General features: G+C 33.2%; 2 protein-coding genes across 3 annotated transcripts in view; one reads left to right on the top strand and one right to left on the bottom strand.

Moving 5' to 3' along the window:
- The window catches only part of LOC108562184, a 28074-nt gene extending 5294 nt beyond the window's left edge, over window positions 1-22780 (bottom strand). The window contains exons 1-5 of one of the 2 annotated variants that reach the window (XM_017920440.1): window positions 22249-22780; window positions 18425-18611; window positions 1133-1195; window positions 782-943; window positions 1-160 (exon numbers count right to left, since the gene is read on the bottom strand). The exon at window positions 1-160 is cut by the window's left edge and continues 163 nt beyond it. In XM_017920440.1, coding sequence (XP_017775929.1) covers window positions 1-160; window positions 782-943; window positions 1133-1195; window positions 18425-18589 — 550 coding nt within the window. In that variant the 5' untranslated portion in view covers window positions 18590-18611; window positions 22249-22780. The remainder of the gene's footprint in view (window positions 161-781; window positions 944-1132; window positions 1196-18424; window positions 18612-22248) is intronic. The other variant, XM_017920441.1, reaches the window with a different exon arrangement.
- On the top strand, window positions 8933-12450 carry LOC108562183 (lipoprotein lipase-like). Its single transcript, XM_017920439.1, has 6 exons — window positions 8933-9239; window positions 11193-11432; window positions 11495-11791; window positions 11843-12025; window positions 12082-12232; window positions 12286-12450. Exons 1-6 carry the CDS (start codon window positions 9107-9109, stop codon window positions 12371-12373), a joined length of 1092 nt encoding a protein of 363 aa, XP_017775928.1. The 5' UTR covers window positions 8933-9106; the 3' UTR covers window positions 12374-12450.
- Window positions 22781-27315: the final 4535 nt, after the last annotated feature.

The following is a 27315-nucleotide window of genomic DNA, read 5'->3' as shown; positions in this document are numbered from 1 at the left end:
CTCCCGCCGCGCCGCCTCCACTGCCCTCGGAAGAACAAGACGTGGAAGATATCGAGGAGCTGCCACTGCTGACGCTGTACAGACTGTCCGACTGTGGCACTGAGGAAGACCTGGAGTTCACCGAGTATCCGCTCGCTGATGATGGCAGAATTGGACCAGTCTGAAAATCAAATCAACAATATAATAGAATTGATGTAATGATGTAATGGTTTTCTCATAATACGTTTGAACTTATTGCAGTTAAATTTAATTAAATTTCTGTCAGTTTTGTAATAATAGGAATGATTTGTCCTCTATTAAAATTGTTTAAATTAGGAAATTGCATGAAAAGCAATAAATTGCCACTTTGCAAAGTGCTTTCAGGATATGGGTTTCCCTGCTGGGACACGTTGGATAACTCATCTCGACCCCGGTGAGCGCTTTGTAAACCCAACTCACGACGAAATTACACAACGGACAACTAGATAGTTATTATTATATAGAACACGGCATTATATCTGTATCGCATTTCTATTCATACGAGAAATTGCGAACAGAAGGATCGGATTACGTAACAATTCGCTTCCTCCCAACCCTCTTTCATTAATTGGAAATGTCTCATATTGTGTTCTTTTTTTTTACTCTGAAATGTATCTCATTTCATAGCCTTATGTTTAGTTACAACAAACAAATGTTACATCTATGAGATATACATATCTGACAGGTGTACCAACTATTACTTATTTATACTTTAAGTTTTTGTATACTAATAGTTGGTATAACTGATAATGGTATTTGTTACCTTTAGCCGCAGTATTTTGGCTCTGCAAATGACGCAACGCAAGGGCAGCAACCTCTGCGAGACGGCAATCTGGATGGTCTTCACGAAGCACTTTCTGCAGACGACCTGGTGACCGCACGGCGACGTCTGCATAGTCGCCTTGGCATGAATGCAGATGACGCACTGAAAAGAAGATGAAAGAAAGCAATCAGAAACAAGACGTGTACAATATACGAAAAGAAAAACTCTAAAATTGATATGCGACGAGCATGCATTGTCTAGGAGAAGAAAAAAACTGGAAGAGAATGTGGGATGAGAAGGGCAAAATGTGAAATGTAAAGATGAGGGAGAGAAAATTGGAATGAAACTTACTTCTTCTTCCTGGCACGTCGCCAACTCCGGTTCGTTCTCTTCCAATTTGTTAAGTAGCTTGTCCTGAAAACATACAGAAATAGAAGAGACGTCAGTAATGTGTGAGTTACTGTCATATCGGGATGAGAACAATCGGTAAAAAATAGAAATTCCATTAGTAATATAGTGAAATACATTATTTAAGTTGGTACTTCATCAAATATTTAACTGTCATTGCTGTCATTAAACTTATATTATTTTTAGAGAAATGTAAAAAGTACACTATCAAAAATATATATACTTAAGTAAACACGTTTCATTGCGTTCCAGAAAAAAAGCAATTCAATATAAAAAAAATACAATTCTCTTATGGTCATATCATCATCGTTCGCACCGGGCGACCTCAGACCATCAAAGTTACATGTCACGACCGTTCGAACAGTTGTTAAACAAGACAATAATTCAAGACTGCTGCAATTAGTTTTAGATCGAGCACACGTTTTGTTTACGTCGACAACCGGATCAAAACAATTTGCATCAATCATAACTATTGCTATTGTTCATCCGTTTTTTCTTTTGGATCTTCTTCACTGTTTCACTTGTTTCTTTATTTTCGACCCATCAAGAATACTCGTTTAGGAATAAACATGTTTTTCGTGGAGTTAAATAAAATAAAATTTTAAAGTATGCTCAAACAAACACGTTTCTCCACTATTTTACTTTATTTTGTATACTTTAATTATTATATTTTCTTCAATAATTTTTCATAATGGTGCGTACATAATACACGCGATTCACTAATTAATTTATATTGTCATGGAAAGTAACCATAAAATTAGATAATAAATATTGTTTAAGTTGGTACACTAAAAATTGGAACACAAATAAAAGGAACTTCTTCACGCAAAGTGTACAGAAGCGCAACAAATTTTTTCAGAAAAAATAATTATGTTACCAGCATAAAACGAGTTCGCGAAAAACACAACTGTTGCATAAAAAGTGTTTCCATTATTACTCAACATAAAAAACGTCAAATTGACGTTTCCATTTGACAGGTGTCATTGGGCTTAAATTTCATTTAAGAATTATTTTTTTTCATCTAAAATGTACTTGCACTTTAATAAATTGTAATTGGAGCGCACTTTGTACATTGCATTGAACGTCAAAACATTTGAAATCGATATTCATTGTTTTTTTTATACTATGGCGCCATTGCGATGGACTCGAGCGAATTGGACAGGTGATAATTCCGTTACGTGAAAATTGCTCGCATCGCGTTTCCATGAAATATTTATCGAGGCGTCGCGACGCTATTGATCCTTGCCATTCTTGCAGACGGCGTGCGTACGCGACAATCGTAAACGGGACGAAATTAAAGAGCAATCACAGCAACATTCCATTATTTCTTATGTAGATTTTGAATTATTGCCCATACAAAGTTACTTAGATTTGACATCTTTATCTATTCTTCAATTATAAATACACTGATTCATACCTTCAATTCAATGTTATAAACAAAAGAAAAAAAAGTGCCCCTTGCACCACCTCAATCTATTTTCTCTTCGTTTGATCGTCACGTAACGATATTACCCGTAACGAAGTTCGTCGTTTCCATTTTGGGCTTATGCAGCAGATAACGTAATAATAAAGTCCTTTGATTAAACGAACCGTTCCTCCGGATCCCAACAGAGTGGAACTAAACTCAAATCCTTGAGACAAAATCTCAGTGCACGTAATAAAAAAAAAACAAGAATACATTAATTTTTACTGGTCTCCTTTAACGATTAAGGAAATTAAATTTTCGCTGCAAAAAAAAAACTAGGTCAAGTTTATGGTTGTTGGTCGAGACGTTGGCCTCAGAGATTAAAAACGAGACAAAAAAATTAAATTTATATGTAATAACATTTTTAACGTAATTCAATTTAATTAAAAAAAATACTCAGTTTAATTCAATTACGTAAAAACAATTTCCTTCATTAATTTATGGCGCATATTTTTTTTTTTACAATAAAATTTAATGACACTGCACATTTTTGTACTTGTTGCAAAAACATACAATTTAAAAACAAATTATATTTATTTGACCTTAATTATCTCTCAAAACTTTTAAGTAATCCAAAGATGAACGATAGATGGCGTTTTTGATTAAAGCACTTTTAACCAATTTCAGATTACCAACATCCACAAAACTGATGAATCTCGTGATTTATATGTAGTTTCTTTTAGTAAATAAGAGATATAGATGAAATTTGATGAAAGAATTATATAAATAGTTTAACACTCAGTACAGTGTCTCAATGTGGTGCAAATCCACGTAAATAAAAACAATCTTATACAATATTTATTTACTTTATGCATTAAAGGATTAATAGTTATTTAAAGTGGATCAAGGAATTCTCTGATAGTAATTCATCACAAACTAAAATCTACAAAACGTGCTAATTTTCTACATAAATTTACCTGTAAATTATTTACCCAAAAAACAGGTAAATGGACTTCAAGAGATTATTCAAACCTTGAGAGGATAATGAATGAGCAAACAGAGCTCGTTCGGACAATGGGAAAAATAATAACTACAATTATTGTAATAACTAAAATAAATAAATAACGGCGAGGTGCGCGATCGGAATTATTCATTAGCGCAGGTAAAAAGAAGGTGTAGCCCGAAGAGTACCACCAGGAAGAACTTAAGCAGGCGGAACGCGTTTCATACCGATTCATTTCGTCGAATGACTTGAATCTTTCGCATCCTTAATCGGTTTCTCGTTATTATAATAAATCTTCTCGTGACGTCCGAATACCATATTTGTAACAATGAGCAACGTTTATGTTACAAAAGAAAAATGTATTGTTCATTTCACAAATTCGTTGTTTTAAATTAAAATTAGGTTAGGCAATGTCAGGTTACGGTAGGTTATGTTTGTCAAACGAACAGAAACGTCAATAATAATTAATAACGTTTTCGATGCTTCGATTTTGACTTTTCTTACTTAACAACAAAAAAGTTGAACAAATATTTGAATTCATCGACGAGAAGAAATAAAAACTAATCGAACAGGTTTAAATGCTGCTAATAATAGAGATTAAACAAGACGCGCGCACGATTCAACGTTACATAAGTAATTGATACTTCGAACACTAAAAATCTAAGTATGAATTTGAGAATTCCGAGTGGATGATCGAAGGTTATGAAAGAAGCAAATGCAATCAATTAATTTCTCAAAAAAAAACAACAAATATTATGCAAGCTGATCTAATTCACTAAATGATATTTAGTAATTAGTGTGTCAAATTATGCTAATCAATTGAATTAATTGCTTTTTTTTTTTTAAATTAAATATATGTACTTCAAATCAATGAATGCAAATGTAGAAAACTAGTGTAGATTATAAATTAAGACGAGTTGAATGAGTTCATTGAATTCCAATCAATTATATTCATTTTTCAATGGTACATTTTTTTTTAATCTCTCTACAAGGTAAAATCTCGATCGCATGATCCTCCAAAATCCTTGGATTCGTTATTTTTTTTACGAGTTTCTGCAAATTCTTCCAAATATTAAATATTTACATATAATCATTTAACAGAATGTTATAAATATGACTGATTAGCATATTAATATATACTTCCTCCTTACGACAACAGTTTTATTTAAGTTTGATTTAGTGAGGTTAAGGTTTAAATTTTTTATTTTTTTTTCAAATGAAGATTGTCATCAAATTAATTTGAATTTGTTAGTCTACTCTATATGCAAATTGAATTCTTTTGTAAATGTTCAATAGATTTATATCTAAATCTATATACTGCATTAGTATCTTAAAGTTACGTAATTTTAAAAACAATTTGTTTAAATAATTTCGTGCGAAAATAATTTTGAAATAATGTGACAAATGTCATTTTGAAACCTAAATGACAGCTGTCATTTTAAGACTTAAATGACAGCTGTCACCTTGTAAAATACGGTCAAAAAGGTTGATAATATTTGTTTCTTTATCATCTTATTAAGAAACAAATTCCAAAGTCGGAAATCGAAGAATTTTTGTAAAAAAATGATTCATGATAATTGCGAAAACAGAAATCCCCGTTTCTTTTCACGGTATTAACAAATGTTGGTATTGCTATTAAGAAAATGTACGTTTCGCATTGTTTATATAACAGCTTGCAAAAGAAAAAAATGGAAAAACAATTCTGAGAATGTTGCCAAAAATTTAATGAGTTTAACGAAATGGAAAGGATTTTTAATTGTTTCTATTTCGTGGTTTCTTTGCAATCAAGATTATGTATATTTTGGCAAGAACGAAACATAATTGATTTAGTTTTGACAAATGTCATATAATCATACCAATTACCTTCTATATTTATGGAAAGTGTATCATACGTCAAAATTGACAGGTATCAATTAATAATGTCTGACGGTCATAACCCAATTTATAAATTGTCAACACACTTTATTTTTATACATCAATGTCAATTGAATAACCTAATTTACAATCATATTTGTTATGTATAACAAAAAATACAACTTACGAAATGTGAAAAATGTAATTGTTTTTATTTCGTCGTTTCGTTGCAGTCAAGATTATATAACAGAAATTTGACGAAAACAAAACAAAAATGATTTAGTTTTGACAAATGTCATATTTATGAAAAGTGTACTCAAAATGTCAAAACGAATTATATACGTCAAAACGTCAACTTGACAGTATGAGTCCAACGGAAACGTCAATTATCTTACGTCAAAACTGACAAGTATCAATTAATAATTTTCGACTGTCATAACCTAATTTCTAATTAATAATACAATTTATTTGTATACATCAAAGTGTTAATGTCACTTGAATAACCCAATTTACAATCATTTTTTATGTATTAAAAAGAATATAATAGAAATTCGGCGAAAACGGAACAAAAAATATTTACTTGTACTTTTATTCTCAAAATGTCAAAACAAATTATATACGTCAAAACCAAAAACCAAAAAGTACCAAATCAAAACGTCAATTATCATACGTCAAAATTGACAAGTATCAATGAATAACTTCTGACGGTCATAACCTAATTTTATATAATTGTCAATGTCAATTGAATAATCTAATTTACTTATCTTTTTTTACATATATAAAATACAAGTAAGATAAGTTAAAAGAAAAATGTTAAGTGTGAAAGTCAATTAGGAGATTATTTTTGTAAACGTTAACTGGTATTTCGTGTAAAACGTTTAATTTACTCTGTAAAAAGAATGCAATTAAAGACCACACAGCCTGTAGGTTATAGGAAAATTCCTAATGACGCCTGCAAACTTTTCGTGTTCACCATAATGAATAGCGCCGATAACAACAGCAATTATTTCAATATGACACCCAGGTAAAACGAACAGAAATCCAATCATGCGTTCACCTTTCGAACACTAAAAACTAATTCAATTATATAACATGTTTTTTTTTTAAACATTTTAGTCGTCTTAAACAAATATGAATAAAAAGTGGCAACAACAAAGAGACATCACACAACTAAAAAAACGAACGTCCGCATAAATAATTCATGATGCGTATTTGAATATTGCATCGACCAGATTCCGTTTATATAATTATAAAACTCGAGAAAAAAAAAATATAATCAAACTTAATAATTATAATATAAACATAAACATTTATTTTCAACGATATTTCACATTTCAATTTGACATTTAGTTCAATGTCAGAGTTCACATTCGCAAATGCGTTCCTTCGCAATTTACACATAAAAAAAATGTATTTTTTATTTTTAAATTCAGAAACGATAAATTACATTTCTTTTTTTTTTGGAAATAAGCATATAATTATATAACGTTTACTAATGAGCAAAATTCGCAATCAATAAAATTATAGACAAAAATATTTCATAACTACGCGTCTGGGATTTTTATTACTAAAAAAAAAACAACTGCTAATAGAGACGCCGCCTTGCGTGAAAACAACTAAATTGTGAATCAATTGATTTCTTCAAATATTATTGAAAAATTAAAGATTTCTAACGTGATTTTTAACGTAGTTTTTCAAAATATTTGTAATAATTCTATGCGAATGTGTAGGAAATAAGTAACAACAACAAAAAAAATAGCATAATTTCTTACATCATCAAAATATAATGTTTATGATACCACCGAACAAACAACTTTTCCTGCTTTCAAAATAAGTTATTAAAATGCAAAGAGCGTTCAAGTAGTTTAAAAGTCTAGATATGTATTAATAAACGATCTTATTGTTATTCACTAAATCTAAATATAGATAAATCAACGACTTTTAACAATCGATTAAATATAGGTTTGTTATTCATATTTTTTTTTAAATACAGTTGAACCTCGCTTAACGAGTTTAATCCGTTCCAAAATTTTTTCGCTCGTTATGCAAAACATCGCTCGTTAAGCAAGTCATTTTTCTTACAATTTGGTCGTTATGCAAGGTTCCACTGTAATTGAATCAACAATGTTAATTCGACTATGGAATACTCTTAATATAGAAAAATAAGTGTTTTTTCTTAACAATCGATTTAATTGATTTCATTAGTTTATGATAAAACCGATAATTTCTTGGAAATTCGCATTGACATAACGCAATAAGGCATTAGAATGCAAGCAGCATTCGCACAGTTTCAAAGTCTATTTTTTTTATTGCGGTTTTACATAAGATAAAAGTAATCTTTTCAATTTATTACGAACAATGGAAATCAATTAAATTGCAAATCTCAAGTTTGATTAATTTCGTTGGAAATTTTAGTAAAGAAATTCTTTCAATACTTTTTCCAATTAAACGAATCTATTCATATAGATTCACAATAACACTGCTATGAAATAACGCTTATTAATTGCTGATTTTTCACTTATATAGAGCTAAACCCTATAGTTACCTCACTGTAAATATGGGTTCATTTTACGCCGATTCGATTTGCGACGGCTTTTTTAGGAACGAAAGTAGAACGACGTTTACCTGTACTTCTTTGTTAAATCTTTGGAAATATTTAAAAAAAAAAACCTAATTTTGTATGTAACTTCGGGTTTTTCGAAATCAATACAAATGCAATTTTTTTGTAATTCTTTGTGAAATTATTGTCAAATGTAATAGTTTTTTTTCTAATGTATAATTATGTTAATTAGCAATCAATTTTAATTAAATCTAGTCATCATCATAAAAAAACAAATTAATTCAAAAAATTAGCAGTTAATTTCTTAAACTTTGTTTAAAAAAAAACAAGTAGACATAAACAAAAATGTATACAAATTAATGTAAAATTTCAATTTTAAAGATGAAATAAATTAACGATTCATTAAAGAATTATAATTGTTAAATTAAGAATGTAAACGAAAACAAATATTCGACTAAACTAGGAAAATAAGTATAAAACTTGTATTAATTACCTAATTGATAATCAATTAACTAAAACAAAATACGTCAAATAAACTGCGTAGTAATTAAAAGCAATAAAATGAATATTTTCTACATTAAAAATTAATAATGCGTAATAGAAAAAAAGTCAAGGCCATGGAAAATGGAAAGCGCTGTAATCGCGGATAGACCAGAAGCAAAATGAACGCGTTAATCGTTTCCGCTTTTCTACTTTTACCAAAAAAAAAACAAAATAATATATAAAAAAAAAACCAGAAATTTAGTTTTTTTTTCACTTACTACGCGTAGTATAATAGCAATAATTGATCATCATTTTGTTTTGTTATGATTTCCAATGTACGCGTGTGTGTGCGTGAAATGTTTGAATAATAATTAGAATGATGGCGAGTTGTTACTTCGACATTGAAAAAATATTCTTTCCCGAGTTCGACCGGCCGGCAGTTTTAATAATAAGCGCTCGAATGTATAAATCGCTGAGCAGTCTCGGCGCGTCGATGTAGCCGATAACATAACAACACTTCGGGTGCTTTTTTTTTCGCTTTATCTTCTCGCAAATTAAACAACAATAAGTAAAAAAGAAAAACCATCATCGTTTGAATCGACGACTGAAAAGATGAGGTTTTTCTTCTGCGTTCTATTGGTTTCCTCGTGCGTCTTTTGGCCACTGGAAACGGCTTCCATTGGACAGAGAGTTAAGAGGCAGGGTGTTATTGGTGATCCTTGTGAAGCTTTCAACGTCAAACTTGGTAAGTTTTCAACACAAATTTGTAAATATTTTCAATATTCGTACATTTTTTACATCAATTATTTAAAAAAAAAACAATTTCCAATAACTGCTTCAAAAAAAAAATTGACTCAATAATTGCAACAAATTTCTCAAATATCTGAGTTTTCAAAAGAGTCAATAAATTTGATAATATAAACATAAAATAATAATAAATATTTTCTCAATCTCTTGCGTTTCAAACACCAATTTTTTTGCAATTTCTTTCAATTTTTTAAGAAAGTGTAATAAACTAATCAAAAACGAAATAAAAGTTATCAAATTAGCAAGAACTAAAGATGTTGAAGATTTCTTGTACACAAATTGTTACTCAAAGACAATAACAAATCCAAAAATTTCAAGTTCAATTCAATCAAGAAAAGTGAAATAAAAAAAATGTTGCCAAATATTAATGCAAAATTGAAACTAATTTTCTTATTTGATTTTCCACTTAGTATGGAGACACAATAAATATTGCTTAATTTTTTGAAATATTTTTCTTCTAATTTTATTCCAACCAATTTAAAATTATCATAAAACATTGATTTCTGCAATTTTAGTTGATAAAAAAAATAAAAATTTGCATTTCTTTTCAAATTATTTAAGATAAAGGAATCATCTTAACACTTTCACCAAATTAACATTGTGTTTTATAACAAGAATCGCACGTTTCTATAGATTCCTCAAAAAAAAAATCGCTGATTGCGAGAGTGAATTAATAATTAATTTTATGCTGAATTAAATTAATCACAAACAACGCGATTAATACAATTCTCTAGAATCGATTGTTGAATGAATGGATGTAATAATCCATGAATGGAAATCGCATTTGGTAAACGAATAAATATGCGACCGAGCGTTTCCGTTTCCGGAAATGCGATCGAAAACAATAAATTCAAGTTAAGCGGGCGGCGATGAATGGGGAAAATTGCTCCGACGCAAACCTCGACTAATTAATTTACAAGCGAGATGTAACTAATTTGTTTTCGACGTGCAAAACGTATACTCCACAAAAAAAGTTTTAATTACAGTTCGACCAGTTTATTGTAATTACGACTGTTTTGAACTCGAGAATGTAAAGGATTTTATGTGAAACAGTTTGTCGCATTTAGATTTAGAAAATAACAAAAATTTAGCAACAAAAATCCTAACACTGTCCTCAAAACAAGTTTCTTAACATTAATTTACCAGTTGACATGATTATTCATATCACAATATGCCTATAATCAATTTGCGTAATTATTTAAAAAAAAAACTGTGATTAATATGCATTGTTTTTAAAATTATATAATTATAACATATTTGCATATATTTCATAAACACGAATAAATTGATTACATAAATGTCTCAAATTTAGCATTTTTAAAGAAATTTAAATATTTTATTTTAAGATCTAGTCATGTCAGTTCATCATTTGCAAATTGACATCGCGATGAAAAACAAAAAATATTTTTTTGAGTTATTCAATAAATCAACAGACTCAATGGAAATGTTTCAATTAATTAATTAAAAAACGCAAATACTATTTTTTTTTATATAAATTAATATTGTATGTACTTACATGAATGTATTTTGCTTGTATCAATTGATTTTTGATTTTTATTTTAATTTCTTCTTTTTGACAACTTATGCAATAGCGCCAACTTATATTAGATACTTGTAACCAATAATTGCAGTTGGTAATTTTGCAAAGTGATGGTAATTTCTTATAAATTGAATATTCTATAATAGTTTGATGGAATTCCATAAGAATAATTTTTGTTTGCTTCAACGTAAAAATTATAGTTTTAAAATCGACCTCCTTTTTATTATTACAAATAAATATTGTTGTGTCAAAAACAGCTTACCAACTTGAATAATATAAATCACTATTTTTACTATAACAAGTGAAATTGGTGATGAAAATCTATTAGTAATATTGATTATTTTTTGTCAGGATTTCATTCGGCAAAATTGAGCACAATTCCGAAAGGCGTGTGCGGATATTGCTGTCCAATTAAGGAGAACGACGTTAGATTCTATTTTGTGGACAGGACGCACGTAAATGGAACATTGGTAACACTGCAGAGTAAAGGAAGAGCGTTGGGAATCGATCCCAGACTACCAACGATCATCTACGTTCACGGTTTCTTGGAATTGGGTATCAGCGGGATAGCGATTCGAACGGTTCGCGAAGGTAAACTTAATTTTGAATTAAGTCTAATTTAATTTTTTTAATTATTTTTCAATTATTCTCAGGGATTTTTAATAGTAATATTGATATGAATTTCTTGGTGGTGGATTGGTCGAATCTGTCGATGGGACCGTGGTACGTGGAAGCGGCTCAAAACGTCAGATACGTAAGCGAGAAGGTGGCGACGTTCATCTGGACGCATCTGAAGAGGAAAAGCTTTAGGTTGGATACACTGCACGTCATCGGGTTCAGTCTCGGTGCTCAAGTCGTCGGACTTGCCGGGAAAATTTTGAAATCCAATGGTCTGATGTTACCTAGGATAACAGCATTGGATCCAGCTTTTCCACTTTTCCATATAAAGCGTGAGTTCTTTAATTCACCCAAGTTTCTTTTCTTTAAGTTTCGTTTTGCAGAACCGGAAAACAGAGTTGCCAGGGGCGACGCTGAATTTGTCGACGTGGTTCACACGAATCCCGGAAGGTTCGGTATCGGCGAACCAATAGGAGACGCAGATTTCTATCCCAACGACGACAGATTCTATCAACCCGGATGCAATTTCGATGACGTCATCAACGGAAACAGATTGGACGATTTGGGTAAATCTTACATAAAACCCAATAAAATTACATTTATTATGATTTTTTTTTTGTAGCAAGTTGCAGCCACGAGAGGGCGTGGGGTTACTACTCAGAGTCCATAGCGAATCCGCAAGCTTTTCCTGCAACAACCTGCAGAGGATTCCGCGCTGATGCTAAACCTTGCCATTTCCAGGTCGACGCCTACATGGGTTACCACCTCACCAAGTACAAATTCCACCAACGACAAAAATCAACCAACTAAATTAATAATCTTTCAGGAACGTCACCGGTCAGTACTTCTTATCTACGAATCCGCAGAAACCGTACGGAATGCCGGCCGATCTGCAGATGAAGATGAAATCCTGATACGCGCGCCATCTACAACTACTCAGTATTATTTATTTAAACGCCAACATGATTCCTTTTTTCTACTAGTATTATGTTATTTAAATGTAAAATAAATTATTTTTTTCGAAAAATGTTTCTCCATTAACCCTATGTTTGATACGCCCTCTCTGGATGATCCGACATACTAATAATTTTATGCTTTATAACAAATGAAATAACATTAGTGGATTACTTAATTTATTCCACGTTTAATCCTCTCTCTCTCTCCGTTATTTGTTTATTTACATTTCGTTACATTACTACATTTTTTTTTCTGGGTCTCATCCATTAGAGTTTTATATGCGTGTGAAGCGCACGTAGATAGGAATGCTAATGAATTTCAACGTAATTAAGTTGAATTTGTCGCCGCCTAGATGGAGCACGCGATCCACCAACGTCGCCGCATGTTCAACCCCTAATCGAATTAGGGCGAATTCGTGAATCCCCAAAAGATATGTTTCTTTTTTGTATATGTCCACCGCAATTTATAAAACGCCGCAAACACACCTTGTAAAACTATTCATTTTCATCATAACTGACAGCTCGTAGTTCGGCGTTAATTGACGACAGATGGTGCGCAAATCTGTACTTAAGCCCGATTTACACGATGCTTAAATTATTGACGTTTCAATATTATAGTAATAAATTCTCAGATTGCGTGAATCTAATGGAGATGATTCATTTAACTTTTGCTCCTTTTAGTCGCCTCTTACGACAAGCAGGAGATACTTTGGCTGTATTCTTATCCGACCCCAAAAATAACCAAAGGGCAACTAAACGCTCAATTTAATAATTATTATAATAATAGATGTCGCTCTAATACAACTAATCAAAATCTTAATAGAAAAAATCTATTTTAAAAGTTACTTGTAAAGTATTGCTCGTAAATTGGTAAGTACTTGTACTAGTTATATCTTCACTTAAAACTACACCAATGTAGCTTTCTCGAACGAACTGCGTGTACAATAATAATAATAATAAAAATCTCTTGTAAAAAATAAAATAAAAAGTAAAACTTGGTACGTTTCTTTCGCGTTTATAGTCGGACCCGAAAGATGTAATCCAGGCAAAACGCGACATCTTTTATTTATTACTAGAGGGGGACTGACTACGTGATGTTTTCGTTTCCTTGGAGATATAAATTCCGGTCCGTGCGCGCATCGTAAGATTTAACGCAACAAAACACGAGCGAAAAGACAAGAAAATGAAATGGCTTGGATCGCAATTCTTTCGTGTCTTCCCATATTTTCTTTTTTATTTTTCAACAAGAAAATGATATCATCGCATTTCTCTCACTCGCGTAATTAATCAAGCAACAACCTTCTGCTGGTTTTTCCCCTTTGAACCCATCGCACCCGCTTTTGTTTATTAGCCTCAATCGCATACCTCTAGATTCTATTTATAACCATGATATTTTGTGTATACTCACTCACTCGCATATTTTACTAACTGCATCAACTTTTAATGTATTCACGCTACATTTAACACTTAAAGAAACATTATTGGATTTTGTCCGCTACATTTGAGCTATATTGAAACGTCAAAAAGTGCGACAACAACACCTTTTTACAATTTAACAGAAAAAAAAATAATTATGTAATTCTTTTTGCGGTTAATTGTTTCTAAGTAGTGATGAGAAATGAGACTAAATGCGCTCAATGCAACCGTATTTAGTGCGACGGCATTCGCGTGAAATCCACGATGATTGATTTTAATCCGCACTCATCCAAGGACTTTCAATTCTAAATCAAAATCGCTCTCATCTCTACACAGCTTAAATTTTTCTTCTTTTTTATTTCATTTTCCACTCGACAAACGCAACGCGCCTCCAACAAAGAGCAAATAACGCCGAAGAACACACGAATCGTCGATTAATTTCATAATTAAGGATAACGAAAAAGAAAGAAGACGATAAACTAAAACAAAAGAAAGATAGGCGAGTAGCGAAAAAAGAACCTTGAGCCTTGTCCAAGTTTCGCGAATCGATTTTCTTTTGTTATTTTCCTTTCTTGTGATCATTTCCAAGGATACCGAAACGCAATCGATTTTACCCGTCGACGTTTTGTTTTTTTTTAATTTATATATTTTTTTTGACGTTTCCGACGTTTGACAATGCGCGTCAAATGATGGGTCTGTTTCGTGGGAGTTTCGTTCGTTTAAATTTCGCGCGTTTCAAGGGTACGCATGAGGTGAAGGAGAAGCATGAGGTGACCACCGGCGTCGACATCAAGAGACCCAAATGTCCGCCGCCGAAGAAGAGTAAAAACTTAATTTTCTTTTGTTGTATGCGAATTTTCGTGTTGCAAGTGTTCTGTTGATTTCAGAGCAGCTGGTGGACCACTACGGTACTTACGAGCAGAAGGCGGTGAGAGTGTCTGTGCTGGGCGCCGGATCGACAACAGGACAAGCACTTTGTCTGCTTCTTAAACAGAATCCTCTCGTTTCGCACATCTACATGTTCGACGCTGCCAGTCCCGATAGTTATGCCGATGATCTAAGAAAAATCGATACCAGAGCCGGGATTACGGGTCATAACGAGAAGGATATAATTCCTGCCATCAGGGTATTTCAAATATTTCTGTTTTAACTTCCTAGTTATTTTGATTGTTTTGTTTTGCAGACTGCGGATATTATAGTTCTCTTGGGTTTGGACAAATACAACGCTGAAGCTGACTTAAGAGATCAACTCACATCAGAAGGCTCGAGGATAGTGCATCTGGCCAAAATGTGCACCTCCTTCGCCCCGAACGCCATCTTCATCGATTGCGTTGCCCCGGTTTCCGTCACGTTGCCATTGGTTTCCGAATTGTACAGAAGGAATCATTGGTATCATCCAGGTCGGGTCGTCGGATCAGTCTCATTATTACAGGTATTATTTACCTTAGTTACAATTCAAATCAACAGTTCTGTTGTTTCAATAGAGAAATCTTCATTTACTTTCAATGTTGATCAAAATCTAGTAATCATGGAAACAATCCGAATCAACAGTTCTGTTGTTTCAATAGAGAAATCTTCATTTAGTTTCAATGTTGATCAAAATCTAGTGATCATGGAAACAATCCAAAAACTCCTAATGCGTTTTCTCTTCAGATCCAATTGAATACTCTATTGGCACGTTACGATGAACTGAATCCGACCAGCGTGAATGTACCTTTGATCGGAGGACCGGAACTCGATACCATCGTACCATTATTCTCCAGAGCTTCGCCGACCGGTCTGCCGATGGCCGAATCGCGAATGCTGATCAATCGATTCAAGAATCTGTCCGATGATGCCTCGCCGACGGAACGCGTCAAATTTCGCAACGAGTATTGCCCTTACAGCAGCGCCTTCTCGATCGCGAGGATGGTGACCACCGTGGGACTAGGACTGATGGGCGATTCGTCCGCCCTCTGCACGGCGTTCGTGCGAAGCAACATCTTGAACACTTGCAGGTTACTAATAATCTTAACAATTAACAATTTTTGTATATAAGTTTTTTTAATTTTTAGGCATCTAGTGTGCACTGTTAAGTTTGGTAAATCCGGCATTGAGCATAACTATGGGATCCCGCAATTAACCAGTTTCGAGTTGAAGATGTTAGAGAGGGCAGCTCTGGAGCTTTCGAAAAGGGAAAAGTTCGCTTTGGATTATCTGAAGGTTGTCGAATCTAAATCAGCACCTATGAATCAAAAGGAGGCTGATCTTCGCGAGAAATTGTACTTAGCTACGACGGACAGAGACCCGACGTACGGATCGAGGAAGAAATCGAAGAAGAAGCAGAAACGCGATTGAATCCTTTTGTGAATTCGAAATTGTTTGTAATTTGTGCAACACAAAAGAAAAACATGGATTTCTATAGAAATTCTATAGTGTAATTGTAGGATAAAATTGTCTTTAAATTAAAACTTATTTGGATGCAATTGTTAAAGTTTTCGGTGGAAACTTCTTGCAAAACCTATTCGATTAATATGCTGCATGGATGCGATCTAATCGAGTTAGTTGGTAACTAAATTCCGGCTAAAAATAGTCGCAGCGCTTCCGGGTAATAAGCTTAAAGTAATAGCATTAGTCCGGGCTTTGCTGAACGAACTCATTATGTTGGCAAAACTCCAATATGATAGGATTATTTTTAATTCAATATAAACTGTATCCTATTCATTTGTCAATATTTAAGGTTAAGATTTTCATCAATCTATATTTCTATTGTCAAAACATTTGCATTTGAAAATAGGCGGCTTTGATCTATATTCCATGTGTGTGTCATTAAGTCGAACAAAAGCTGCCATTTCGAATTCAAGGTTGGTTATATTTTCGATTCACCTTCTGCTATGAATAGCGCCATTCAAAAGGGAATTATGCATATTTTTGCATGATATAAATGGATTTACGGAACGAAATGCTGAATTCGTGCATAAGAACGCGATGCTTATCGAGTAACGTCGTTAAGAATATTCAGTTGTCAATTTGGACCTGGTCGCTGTTTTTGAACTTTTGTGTTTTACAATTAGAAATTAGAAAATAAAACGCAACTAGTATACAAAATGCTCAAATTATTTGACTTGTACATATTTCACAAATTCAAAGAGAAACTTTTCAATCAATTTGACAAGTATTTGCGTTTATCAGTTTTGAGAAGTACTGGTTGTATATGGTTACTTGTGCTGTTGGAGTTGCGCAAATGCAACGAAAATGGCAGCAAATTCAAATCTTGCGTTAATTTTGGGACAACCTTTATATACAATTAGAAATTAGAAGATAAAACGCAACTAGTATACAAAATGCTCAAGTTATTTGACTTGTACATATTTCACAAATTCAAAGAAGAACTTTTCAATCAATTTGACAAGTATTTGCGTATGACAGCTTTGAGAAGTACTGGTTGTATATGGTTATTTGTGCTGTTGGAGTTGCGCAAATGCAACTGTCAAATTGTTTATTTTTTAGGGTTGCCAACACTTTACTGCACAAATGGCAGCAAATTCAAATCTTGCGTTAATTTTGGGACAACCTTTATATACAATTAGAAATTAGAAGAGAAAACGCAACTAGTATACAAAATGCTCAAGTTATTTGACTTGTACATATTTCACAAATTCAAAGAAAAACTTTTCAATCAATTTGACAAGTATTTGTCAGCTTTGAGAAGTACTGGTTGTATATGGTTACTTGTGCTGTTGAAGTTGCGCAAATGCAACTGTCAAATTGTTTATTATTTAGGGTTGCCAACACTTTACTGCACAAATGACAGCAAATTCAAATCTTGCGTTAATTTTGGGACTTCTTTTATATACAATTAGAAATTAGAAAAGAAAACGCAACTAGTATAAAAAATGCTCAAGTTATTTGACTTGTACATATTTCACAAATTCAAAGAAAAAACTTTTCAATCAATCTGACAAGTATTTGCGTTTGTCAGCTTTGAGAAGTACTGGTTGCATATGGTTACTTGTGCTGTTGGAGTTGCGCATATGCAACTGTTATATTCTTTATTTTTGCACAAATGGCAGCAAATTCAAATCTTGCGTTAATTTTGGGACACTCTTTATATACAATTATAAATTAGAAGAGAAAACGCAACTAGTATACAAAATGCTCAAGTTATTTGACTTGTACATGTTTCACAAATTCAAAGAAAAACTTTTCAATCAATTTGACAAGTATTTGTCAGCTTTGAGAAGTACTTGTCAGCTTTGAGAAGTACTTGTCAGCTTTGAGAAGTACTGGTTGCATATGGTTACTTGTGCTGTTGGAGTTGCGCAAATGCAAATAGACTGGTTACAAGTAACTTGTACATAATGGGAATTAGAATATAGTAGAAACACTATTTGAATTGGATGTAAACTATACTGGGATGTAAACATATTTCGTAAATGCGTTTGACAGTTTGGTGAAATACTGGTTGCATATTTAATTTACTTGTACCGTTTGAGTTGCGCACTTGCAAATATTTTATCGAGTTGTACGCACATCCCGTTAACACTCGACAAGTAACGCGTTGTTGTTGTTGTTTTTTTTTAGTTACGTGTACATCATATAAATGTGACTTACGATTTTGTTGTTGAGATGTTGAAGTTCGCGTTCCGTGAGTCGTCTCTTGGCATTCTCCTTCCGTTTCCTCTTGTACTGGTTGTACTTGTAGAAGAGGTACATGCCCGGAAGCGCCAGAACGACGAATGGCTTCATCAGCGGATTGTTCAGCGGAGCCTGCGGCATTTTTCCCCGTTCGCTCTGCAACCTACGAAGATACAACAACAACAAAAAAAAGACAAACAAAAAAAAATTAGATGTATAGTAAATCGATCATGCGAAATCGGAAGGATGCGATTAATTGGCTCCAACCAATCGGATCCAACGAGCGAACTAATTGGATTGATTGCCGTGAGAGGGCGACCGGAAGCGGAAGTGATGCTAAAAGACAGACACAAGCGAGGGAAATTAAAAAAAAATATCTTTAAGCAGATTCTCCGAATAAGAGGAACCAAGAAATGAAAACTCGATAATAAAATAACATGCAAACATCAGCACGAGGATTTTTTTTTTGGTATTTCAAACGAATCGATCTTTCGCCGCACGGCATCCTTATTTACCTGATCAATATTCGAACGAAGCCAAACAATATATATATATATTTGTAAGAAGAAAATAAATATAACGTTTATTTCTCAATTTATCTTTCGGTCGACGTGAATAGATGTTTTTGACGCGATGCAACCGAGCTTGGCACTATTCAAATTTATGTACACACATATTGTATATTCCACGAATTGCCTACAATTCCCCATTGTCGAACTTTAATTAGAAATTACGTGACGAACAATGCACACATTTCCGCGACGCAACTCGAAATTACTTCCACATTCATAACTCTCTTTCTCCATTTTTTTTTTCATATCATTTTCCGCTTTATTCTCTATAAAAAAACGTAATAAATGGGTTTCCGTAAAAAACCGGCGAAAATTCAATTAGGAAAAGCAATTATAAAAGGGTTTCAATTCAATTCACCGGCGCATCCACAATTTCTATTACCAACGTAATTTGTTTAAAAAATTTAGTAATTTTTTTTTCTGTCAACTTAATTATAATTGAAAAAGAAACCTTACCAACGTAATTCACAATTTAAGTAATTTTATTCCACCAAATTATAACTAATATTTTAAACAGAAATCAAGAAAATTACACTCTTTTTAAATTAAAAAAAAAAACTTATTATGTAAAGTGTACATTTTTTCTAAGCTACGCAATTTCGCTTTATTCCTTATCAACCAATTTTGATCTGAGACCGTCAACGTGCAATTTCAGTCGTTCCATTAAGATTTTTCCATAAGATTATCGTACAAAATACTGAATAACATAGATTTTAAATAATTACGAACTTTTTTTTGTGAAAAATCGTATAAATATCTAATACTAATTCTAGATTTAGTTATTGTGATATATATATAGTATTTGATATAAAATGCTTTTAGATTATAGACGTTGACATCGATTTATTTTTATGTAATTCCTATAGTGCTAATAATAATAACTATCTCGAATTACGTAAATGGCAGGTAACGATAAATCGGATTAGATTATCTAACAAATTCCATCACATTAAGTCCCATTCAATCTAGTTGATTAATACTTTCTGCGTTTCGTATTCATCGATTCTCAGATTTAGATATTTCCTTAACAAAGGAAAAAATATATGCTTTCTGTTGAAATATACGACCGCTTATTTCTTATTTAAATGTTGGCAATTAAATTAAAGGTTAAGTTGCATTATTATTGTTCTTTGCAATTACAGTTTCTTTTTTATATTTATGTATGAATTGCGTCAGTTAATAATGTCAAATAATCTAACTTTATACAACACGAAGCTGTCAATTTTTGTAATGTTACCAACCTTAAGATAAAAAAATGAGATTCAAATGATATCGTTGTGTTGATACAATTAATGGAATTGTGTCGAGAAGGAATTTTTGTGCGATCTTGGATTTATCGAGCAATAAAGTGATCAGATAAAAAATTGACAAAAATTGTCAATTGTCAAATGTCACATTTTGTTCATAAATATACTTATATTAAAACAGAAAACACGTACGTAAATGCATTAGGTTAAACGAGTTTCAAGAGGCCGACGATAATTAGATTAAGTTATGTAAAAGGAGAATACACGCGTTAATTCGAGCGTGAAAAATGAGCTCAAAGTGGAAAGTAAAACTATTTACAAAAATGTACCAACTTAAATTAAAATATTTGTTTTCTTCTATGAACTTTATTATATATATAGACGTGAATATAGATCGAGTTGAGTTTTATTCAAGGATACTACTAAATCCAATGCAAAAAGTGGAGTAAAGAAAGTATCGACGAGCTGTCAAGTGTAAATGTATTAAAGTTATCGCACACTTTATTCGCCTCTTTCTATTTATCTCTCTTTCGCACATTTCGAGGTTACGTCGGAAAAGTCGGGGTAGAAAATGTATAAAGTTAAATGAGTTTCAGAAGACCGAGGATAATTACATAAGCGTCGTGGAGAAAAAAAGAACGTAATGGTAATATAATTCAAGAAATTTTATGTAAGCAAAATAAAACGAGTAAAATAAAGTCTACACTTGCAAATCATAATCATATTTTCTTTTTTTTTATAAAACATGTTTAGAGTTTGAAGTTGGTATTCGTATTTGTCATATTTGCAAAGCAGATGACGTATACCCAATTTTATCTGTCATATAATTATGTCGTTTTCGGTTTTCGTATAAACAAAAATAGATTTTAACTAAATTTATGGCTTGTCTTATAAAGAAAAGAAATTTATTGGAACTATGGGTTTACTAATGATTTACTTTTTTTGTACAGTAGAATCGACAACGCGTGATTATAATCAGTAGAAACAAAAAGCGTTCAAGAAAAAACTGTAAATGTCAAATGTCACTCGCTTCTCTCTTTGCGTTCGTTTTTTTTCACCCTAATGGACGAGTGAGCTTGAAAGAACGAGAAAAAAACTTGGTGGAAAGTGAACAAAGTTAAACGAGGCCGAAGATTTGCCTACGCGTATCAGTTTACGTTAATGTTTGCTTAAGTTTGCGTTCGTTACGTAACAAAACAAAAGAACAGTTTTATATAGAAACAGAAGAAGACAAAAATATCTTATTAATGATAACCGCATAAGAAATTATTTTATGAATGCGCAATTGTTATGAACAAAACAAAACACAAAATTATTTAATAAGTAACACAATGCAATTATTGTAACTTGAGAATTGATTCAGGATAATTATGAAAGATTTTGTAGTTGTTTGAAATAAAACTGTAAATACGAAACAATTTCGTTATGTAAGTAAAATAAAAAAAAAGACAATGGCAACATTGAATTTCTTAAATGTCAAAATGAAAACAACAATGAAAACAAGTTACGTAATGCTGCGATATTAATGCATTGCATGTATCTTCAAGTAATGAGTTTTTTTTTTGGTAATATGAAAAATAAATGATAATAGTAATGCAATTGTTTAAAATAAAACTGCAAAAAAAAACAATTTAGTTAGAAAATATTGATATTGGCAACAATGAATTTCTAAAATGTCAAATAATTATTAATTGATGTTTCTTCAATTAATTAAGTTTCTTAATATGAAACATAAATGATGTTGAGTTATGTAATTCGGGAAATTAGTTAAAAATGCGCACAATACGGTTGTAGAATTGAAACAACGAAAAAGGGCACACAATAATGGCAACGTTGAGTTTGCGTGTGTGGGAGAGAGACGGAATTAATACCAATCGATATTGCCTAAATTGGCAGAAATGTACGTGTGACACAAAACGCACGAACAAACAAAAAACAGGCGACAATTTAAAAATACTAATAATTAGATGAAAAAACGTACCCTTAGATTTACTGCTGCGTCGCTGCTCTGATTGTACTACTTATAAAAAGTTGCTATTGCTTAGTAACGACGTTGTCGAGGGCAACAAGAAAAGGAACAAAAACATAAGAGGAACCACATCGAAAGTTATGTACGTTTATTTTGTTGTATGATTTACGTAAGTTTTGGCACAAAGTTTGCTTTTCAGCGATGTGTGTTTGCGTGCGTTTTTTTTTTTCTTTCTCGCTTGATTGACGTCTCAATTAATTACAATTTCATGTGTGTGTGTGTGTTTGTATTTAACGTGTTGTGTTTTGTTTAATGTGTATGTTTGGTTGAGGTATCTTTCTGGATGGACGACGCGCGTTTCTGTTTTGTTTTTTTGTTTCTTTTCTCGTTACGCCCCCTCGAGGAGGCAAACGAGGGATGGCAACCTCCGCACGACAGCGGCGACCCTTCTGAACTGCTCCGGGACGCACCAGAAGCACTGCGGCGCGTCGTTCGATACCACCGCCCGCGACGCCGACGACGACGCCGAACCACCACCGCCGCCGCCGCAGCCAGCCGGATGCCCGGGCCTCACGCATGCCCAAAAATCACTGCACACACACACACACATCAACGTGAGCTCACACAAACGCATACTTGATCATTTGTATGTATATACACGTGCAGGAGAGCTCATCCTCCACCCCCTGCAACCACCCGCACCCCTCTCCACAACTTCCAGAGAAAATAATGGAACAAAGTCCGGACCTCCTCTAACCAAATATCCCTCCCTTTCCTCCCCACAGTTTGCAGCTTCTGCCGCCCACCAAGGCCTGCTGCGATGCACGTTTCGCGCTGCTCCACACACCTACACAAATATATGCATGTGTGAGTGTATATGTTGTTTGCATTTGCTTACATATACATATGCATGTGCACAAGTGTGTGTGTATTCACCGGGGCAAAATCAGCCCGGATCTTACGCAACGAATGATTATGTGAAACGTTGCATTATTGATTTCGCCGAACTGTGTATTGCACAACGGGGAAAACGTTTCGTCCGGCTATATTAAAACGCAGCAGACCGAAACGCCCTCCTTCTTCCCATCCAACTTCAACTACACTACATTATTGCATTCCAACCTCGATCCAACTTTAAAAAATTTACACAATCTTGGAAATCCGAAAATCAAGATTTTTCAATTATAATAAATAATTGAAATTTCCTAAATTCAGTTTGATAATTCTCAAAATTATTAGTTGCGGATGCGCCGGGTAATATTTAAAATAAACGAAAATTACATGCCAAAAGTAATCAAAGTAATTTCATGTGACAATGTTACCAAAATAAATATTTACTCTGTCATTCAATGAAATGTCATCACGTCAAATTAATATTTCATAATTATAATCGCTGCCACCAGGCGCTTCCTCGCATCTGTTGATATTGTAACCTATATTTATTTTGTTTATGTCAACAGTTTTGGCGTTGTATTCAAATTTCTTTTGAAATATTCTCAAAATCTTTCGAAATTCAAAAGTTTAAAGGTGTCTACTATTTACTATTTACTTTTCAAGTAACGCAAATTGTGTATATCAATAGTTTTGACGTTCATGAAATTAGTCTCAATCACAGGATAGGGCAAAACTAGTCTTTTTTATTTTGAGTTGGTATTAAATTCTTGCCTATGTGTTTAGAGAGAAGAAGTTTTTTTTTTGTGATTTAGTCTCAATATTTGATACAATATCAAGATGTCAACTTAAGTTACTAGTATTACATTGGTAACTATAATAATTGCATGTAATAATTACAGTATCTTTAATTACATCGCTTAATCTTGATTGAAAAGCGAACTAAAGCAAATATTCCGAGAGTTATTAGTAATTATATTTGCGAATAATGGGCTCGCTTCTTGCAGAAATTCGAGAAGTTTAATTCATGACTTCGAAGACCAATTAGTGCTCGAGTTTCTAATCAAATAAGAAAGAAGCCGAAGTCAACGAAAATTCCTTCCCCTCCGTTATTTGAGTCAATTAAAACCGTATCTGGTTACATTACAGGAAATGTTATCCATATGTAATTAGATTTTGTGATTAATTTACTTATTGAATTATTAATAATTTAACTAGATTGACAATCATTTAACAAATGCCAATTATTATGTTTGTCACTTGTCTGTCAAATGTATGAAACTAACTTCACGCAACAATCCTACCAAAATAAATATTGAATTACTATAGAATATTGAAATTTGGTGGACGCGCCAGGTAATATTTAAATAATTAATTTAATTTTTACTATTTCCATTATTTGAGTCAATTAAAACCGTATCTGGTTACATTACAGGAAATGTTATCCATATGTAATTAGATTTTGTGATTAATTTCCTTATTGAATTAATAATAATTGTGTATTTAACTAGATTGACAATCATTTAACAAATGCCAATTGTTATATTTGTCACTTGTCTGTCAAATGTATGGAACTAACTTCACGCAACAATCCTACCAAAATAAATATTGAATTACTATAGAATATTGAAATTTGGTGGATGCGCCAGGTAATATTTAAATAATTTTTACTATTTTTATTTTACACAATAATTTATTGTGTATTACAATGAGTGCCGGAAATCAAAACATTCTGGATTTCTATTTGTGTTAGTTTGAAATGACTTTCGACGAATATGAAAAGTTATTTTCGGAATTGATTGAAACGCCGGAGTGCAGGATTTCCTGCTAATAACCAATATTTCTATAATAACGAAACTTCTTCGCCTCGACGCCAGGGCGTCTGCATGCATTCGTGGAAAATGGAAACGTGAGAGGGAGAGAAAAGTTGGCGGAAGCGGATGCGGATTTATTGACTAGGTTAGGAACTAGAGGGGAGGAGGTGGAAGAAGAAGAGTTTTAATAAGTGCAGCAGTCGACATGCGACCGACTCGACAAAGTAAACCGATCCCCGAACCAACATCAAGTGGGCAAACGTTGAACCCGTCGAACCATTGCTGCCACCGCAGCGAAATTACGTAAAAAAGATAAAATGAAAGAAAACAGAGAATAGTCGATAGCTGATGACAACAAGTGTACATGTATACACATGAAGCTATATAACCCATAACGAAAAAGGTGAAACATACGACGGTCGCTCGCTCGCATTGCACACGCCGACCGCGCAAATCTAATCAATAAATGAGGTGGCGGCAAAAACATGAAACAAAAATAAAAGGCGGAGCGAGTGAGTGGTTGTTGTTGTCGACCCATCCATTATGCATGCCCTCATGGGTTACTTATTCATCGAACGTTTTTCTTCTCTTCTTTTTTTTGGATTCAGTTCAGAATTCAGACAACAATTCCACACAAAATTTAAACTTTAATTTTTTAGACAAATTAGTTGCTAGATTTGCTAAACATTAAATTTATTGTAATAACAGTCGAGGTGTTCCTCGAGGATCGATACTGCGACCTCTTCTTTTTGTTTTAATTGCATAAAAGTTGCTTTTCTTTGGAGAACAAAGCGAGCTTTGGAAGAACTTTTCGATGTGCATGCGATGATCGTGAGTTTGTTGAACTGAGGACGCGAAGGGCCTAATTACCTGCATGCGTGCGTATTCGGATGGCGCGCGAAGGGCTCTCTCTCACCTCGCGTGCAGCTAACATAAACTTTAATACTTGGATTCGATTCTGCTCCGAATGAGCGAGAACAGCGATGATGTTGATGTTAATAATAAAAACGATAATAGAAGGGAGTGTGTGGGTGGATGCATGCATGTGACCTTATGGGAAATGGGAGGAGAGGTGTATTTCCGGCTCTGGTATTTCCACCTCATCCCACCGCTTCACCTCCTATACCTCTGGTGCAGTGACATTTTCCACATTGCACGTATATTATATAAAGCCCGGAGCTCGAGAGCGATCCCTGGGGATCAGTTCAATATATGCATGCATGTATGTACACACCTTTATTTATATATATAATATATGTATATAAATATATTATATATATTTGTTGTGTAGGATTTGCAGGGTAACAAAGAGATGAGGAAGAGGATGAGGTCGACCCCGTTTTCGCATCCTCCTGCAGCGCAGCAGGAGAGGGTGGCAGCAGCAGCAGCAGTGGGCGGTGCGCGGCAGGTGATGACGTCATCACCGATGACGTAAACAGGTTTAATGTTGCAAAATGGGGATTTCTGGATGAGAGAGCGGCGCAATTTCGTTACGTGCGTTGTCCGGGGCTCAAAAGAAAGCACGCCCGCTCATTCTGCTCCGTCCGTGTTATTGATTCCTCCAAACCGATCTACCCGCCCGCCATGTCAATCCTCCTGCGCTGCAGACGACAACGACCAGAGCTGATTTATTATGGATGGATTCAATGTTTTGACGGGATCCGATGCCATCAACAAACAAAGATGCAAAAACGTCAACGGGAAATGACATCTGTCAGATATTGACGTATTTCGATTTCTTTTTGTCGTATGACCGTCGCCGCATTGCATTCATAATGAATCGAGTAATTAGAAAAGTAAACGGGAATAATCAATTTTCTTAATATAATGTAGGTCGGAAACACACAACAAACACACACATTATTTTGTATGGATTATCCTATTACCTTGAACCTCATTTTTGTTTTTTTTATTTGTTTTGATGACTCAATTTACATATCGCTTTATATTCCCCAACTTTCTTTATAATACACATTTTATTGAAATCCAATACTTTTGCAGCTACATTATTTATTAATTATTGTACTCAACTATTCACTGTACTATTAATAATAATTATTGATAAAGAAATTATTAAAGATAAAATAAACAATGAATCATTGAGTTTTCAATTGTAAGGTTATTGTTTTCTTTACAATACGTCATTATGTGACAGATGTCATTTCCATTTGACGTTTTTGCATCATTCCTGTTCCTGTCAACACAATGAATTATAATTATAAGATTATTATTTTTTATGCAATACGTCAATATTTGACAGATGTCATTTTCAATTGACGTTTTTGCATCTTTGCTGTTGCAGTTTACACATTGAATCCATCCAAAACTTTGATTCATGATTCATTAAGAAATTTATCTGGTTATTATTAATTAC

This window comes from Nicrophorus vespilloides, unplaced genomic scaffold (assembly GCF_001412225.1).
Source record: "Nicrophorus vespilloides isolate i.1.1-1 unplaced genomic scaffold, Nicve_v1.0, whole genome shotgun sequence".
NCBI lineage: Eukaryota > Metazoa > Arthropoda > Insecta > Coleoptera > Silphidae > Nicrophorus > Nicrophorus vespilloides.
Note: the sequence above shows the minus strand (reverse complement) of the source record. Positions and strands in the feature narration are given on the sequence as shown.

Excerpts from the sequence above, each read along its gene's own strand:
- LOC108562183 (XM_017920439.1), top strand. The coding sequence starts at position 9,107 with ATGAGGTTTTTCTTCTGCGTTCTATTGGTTTCCTCGTGCGTCTTTTGG. Across the intron at positions 12,026-12,081 it reads AAACAGATTGGACGATTTGG|CAAGTTGCAGCCACGAGAGG; the intron begins GTAAATCTTACA and ends TTTTTTTTGTAG. Across the intron at positions 12,233-12,285 it reads ATGGGTTACCACCTCACCAA|GAACGTCACCGGTCAGTACT; the intron begins GTACAAATTCCA and ends ATAATCTTTCAG.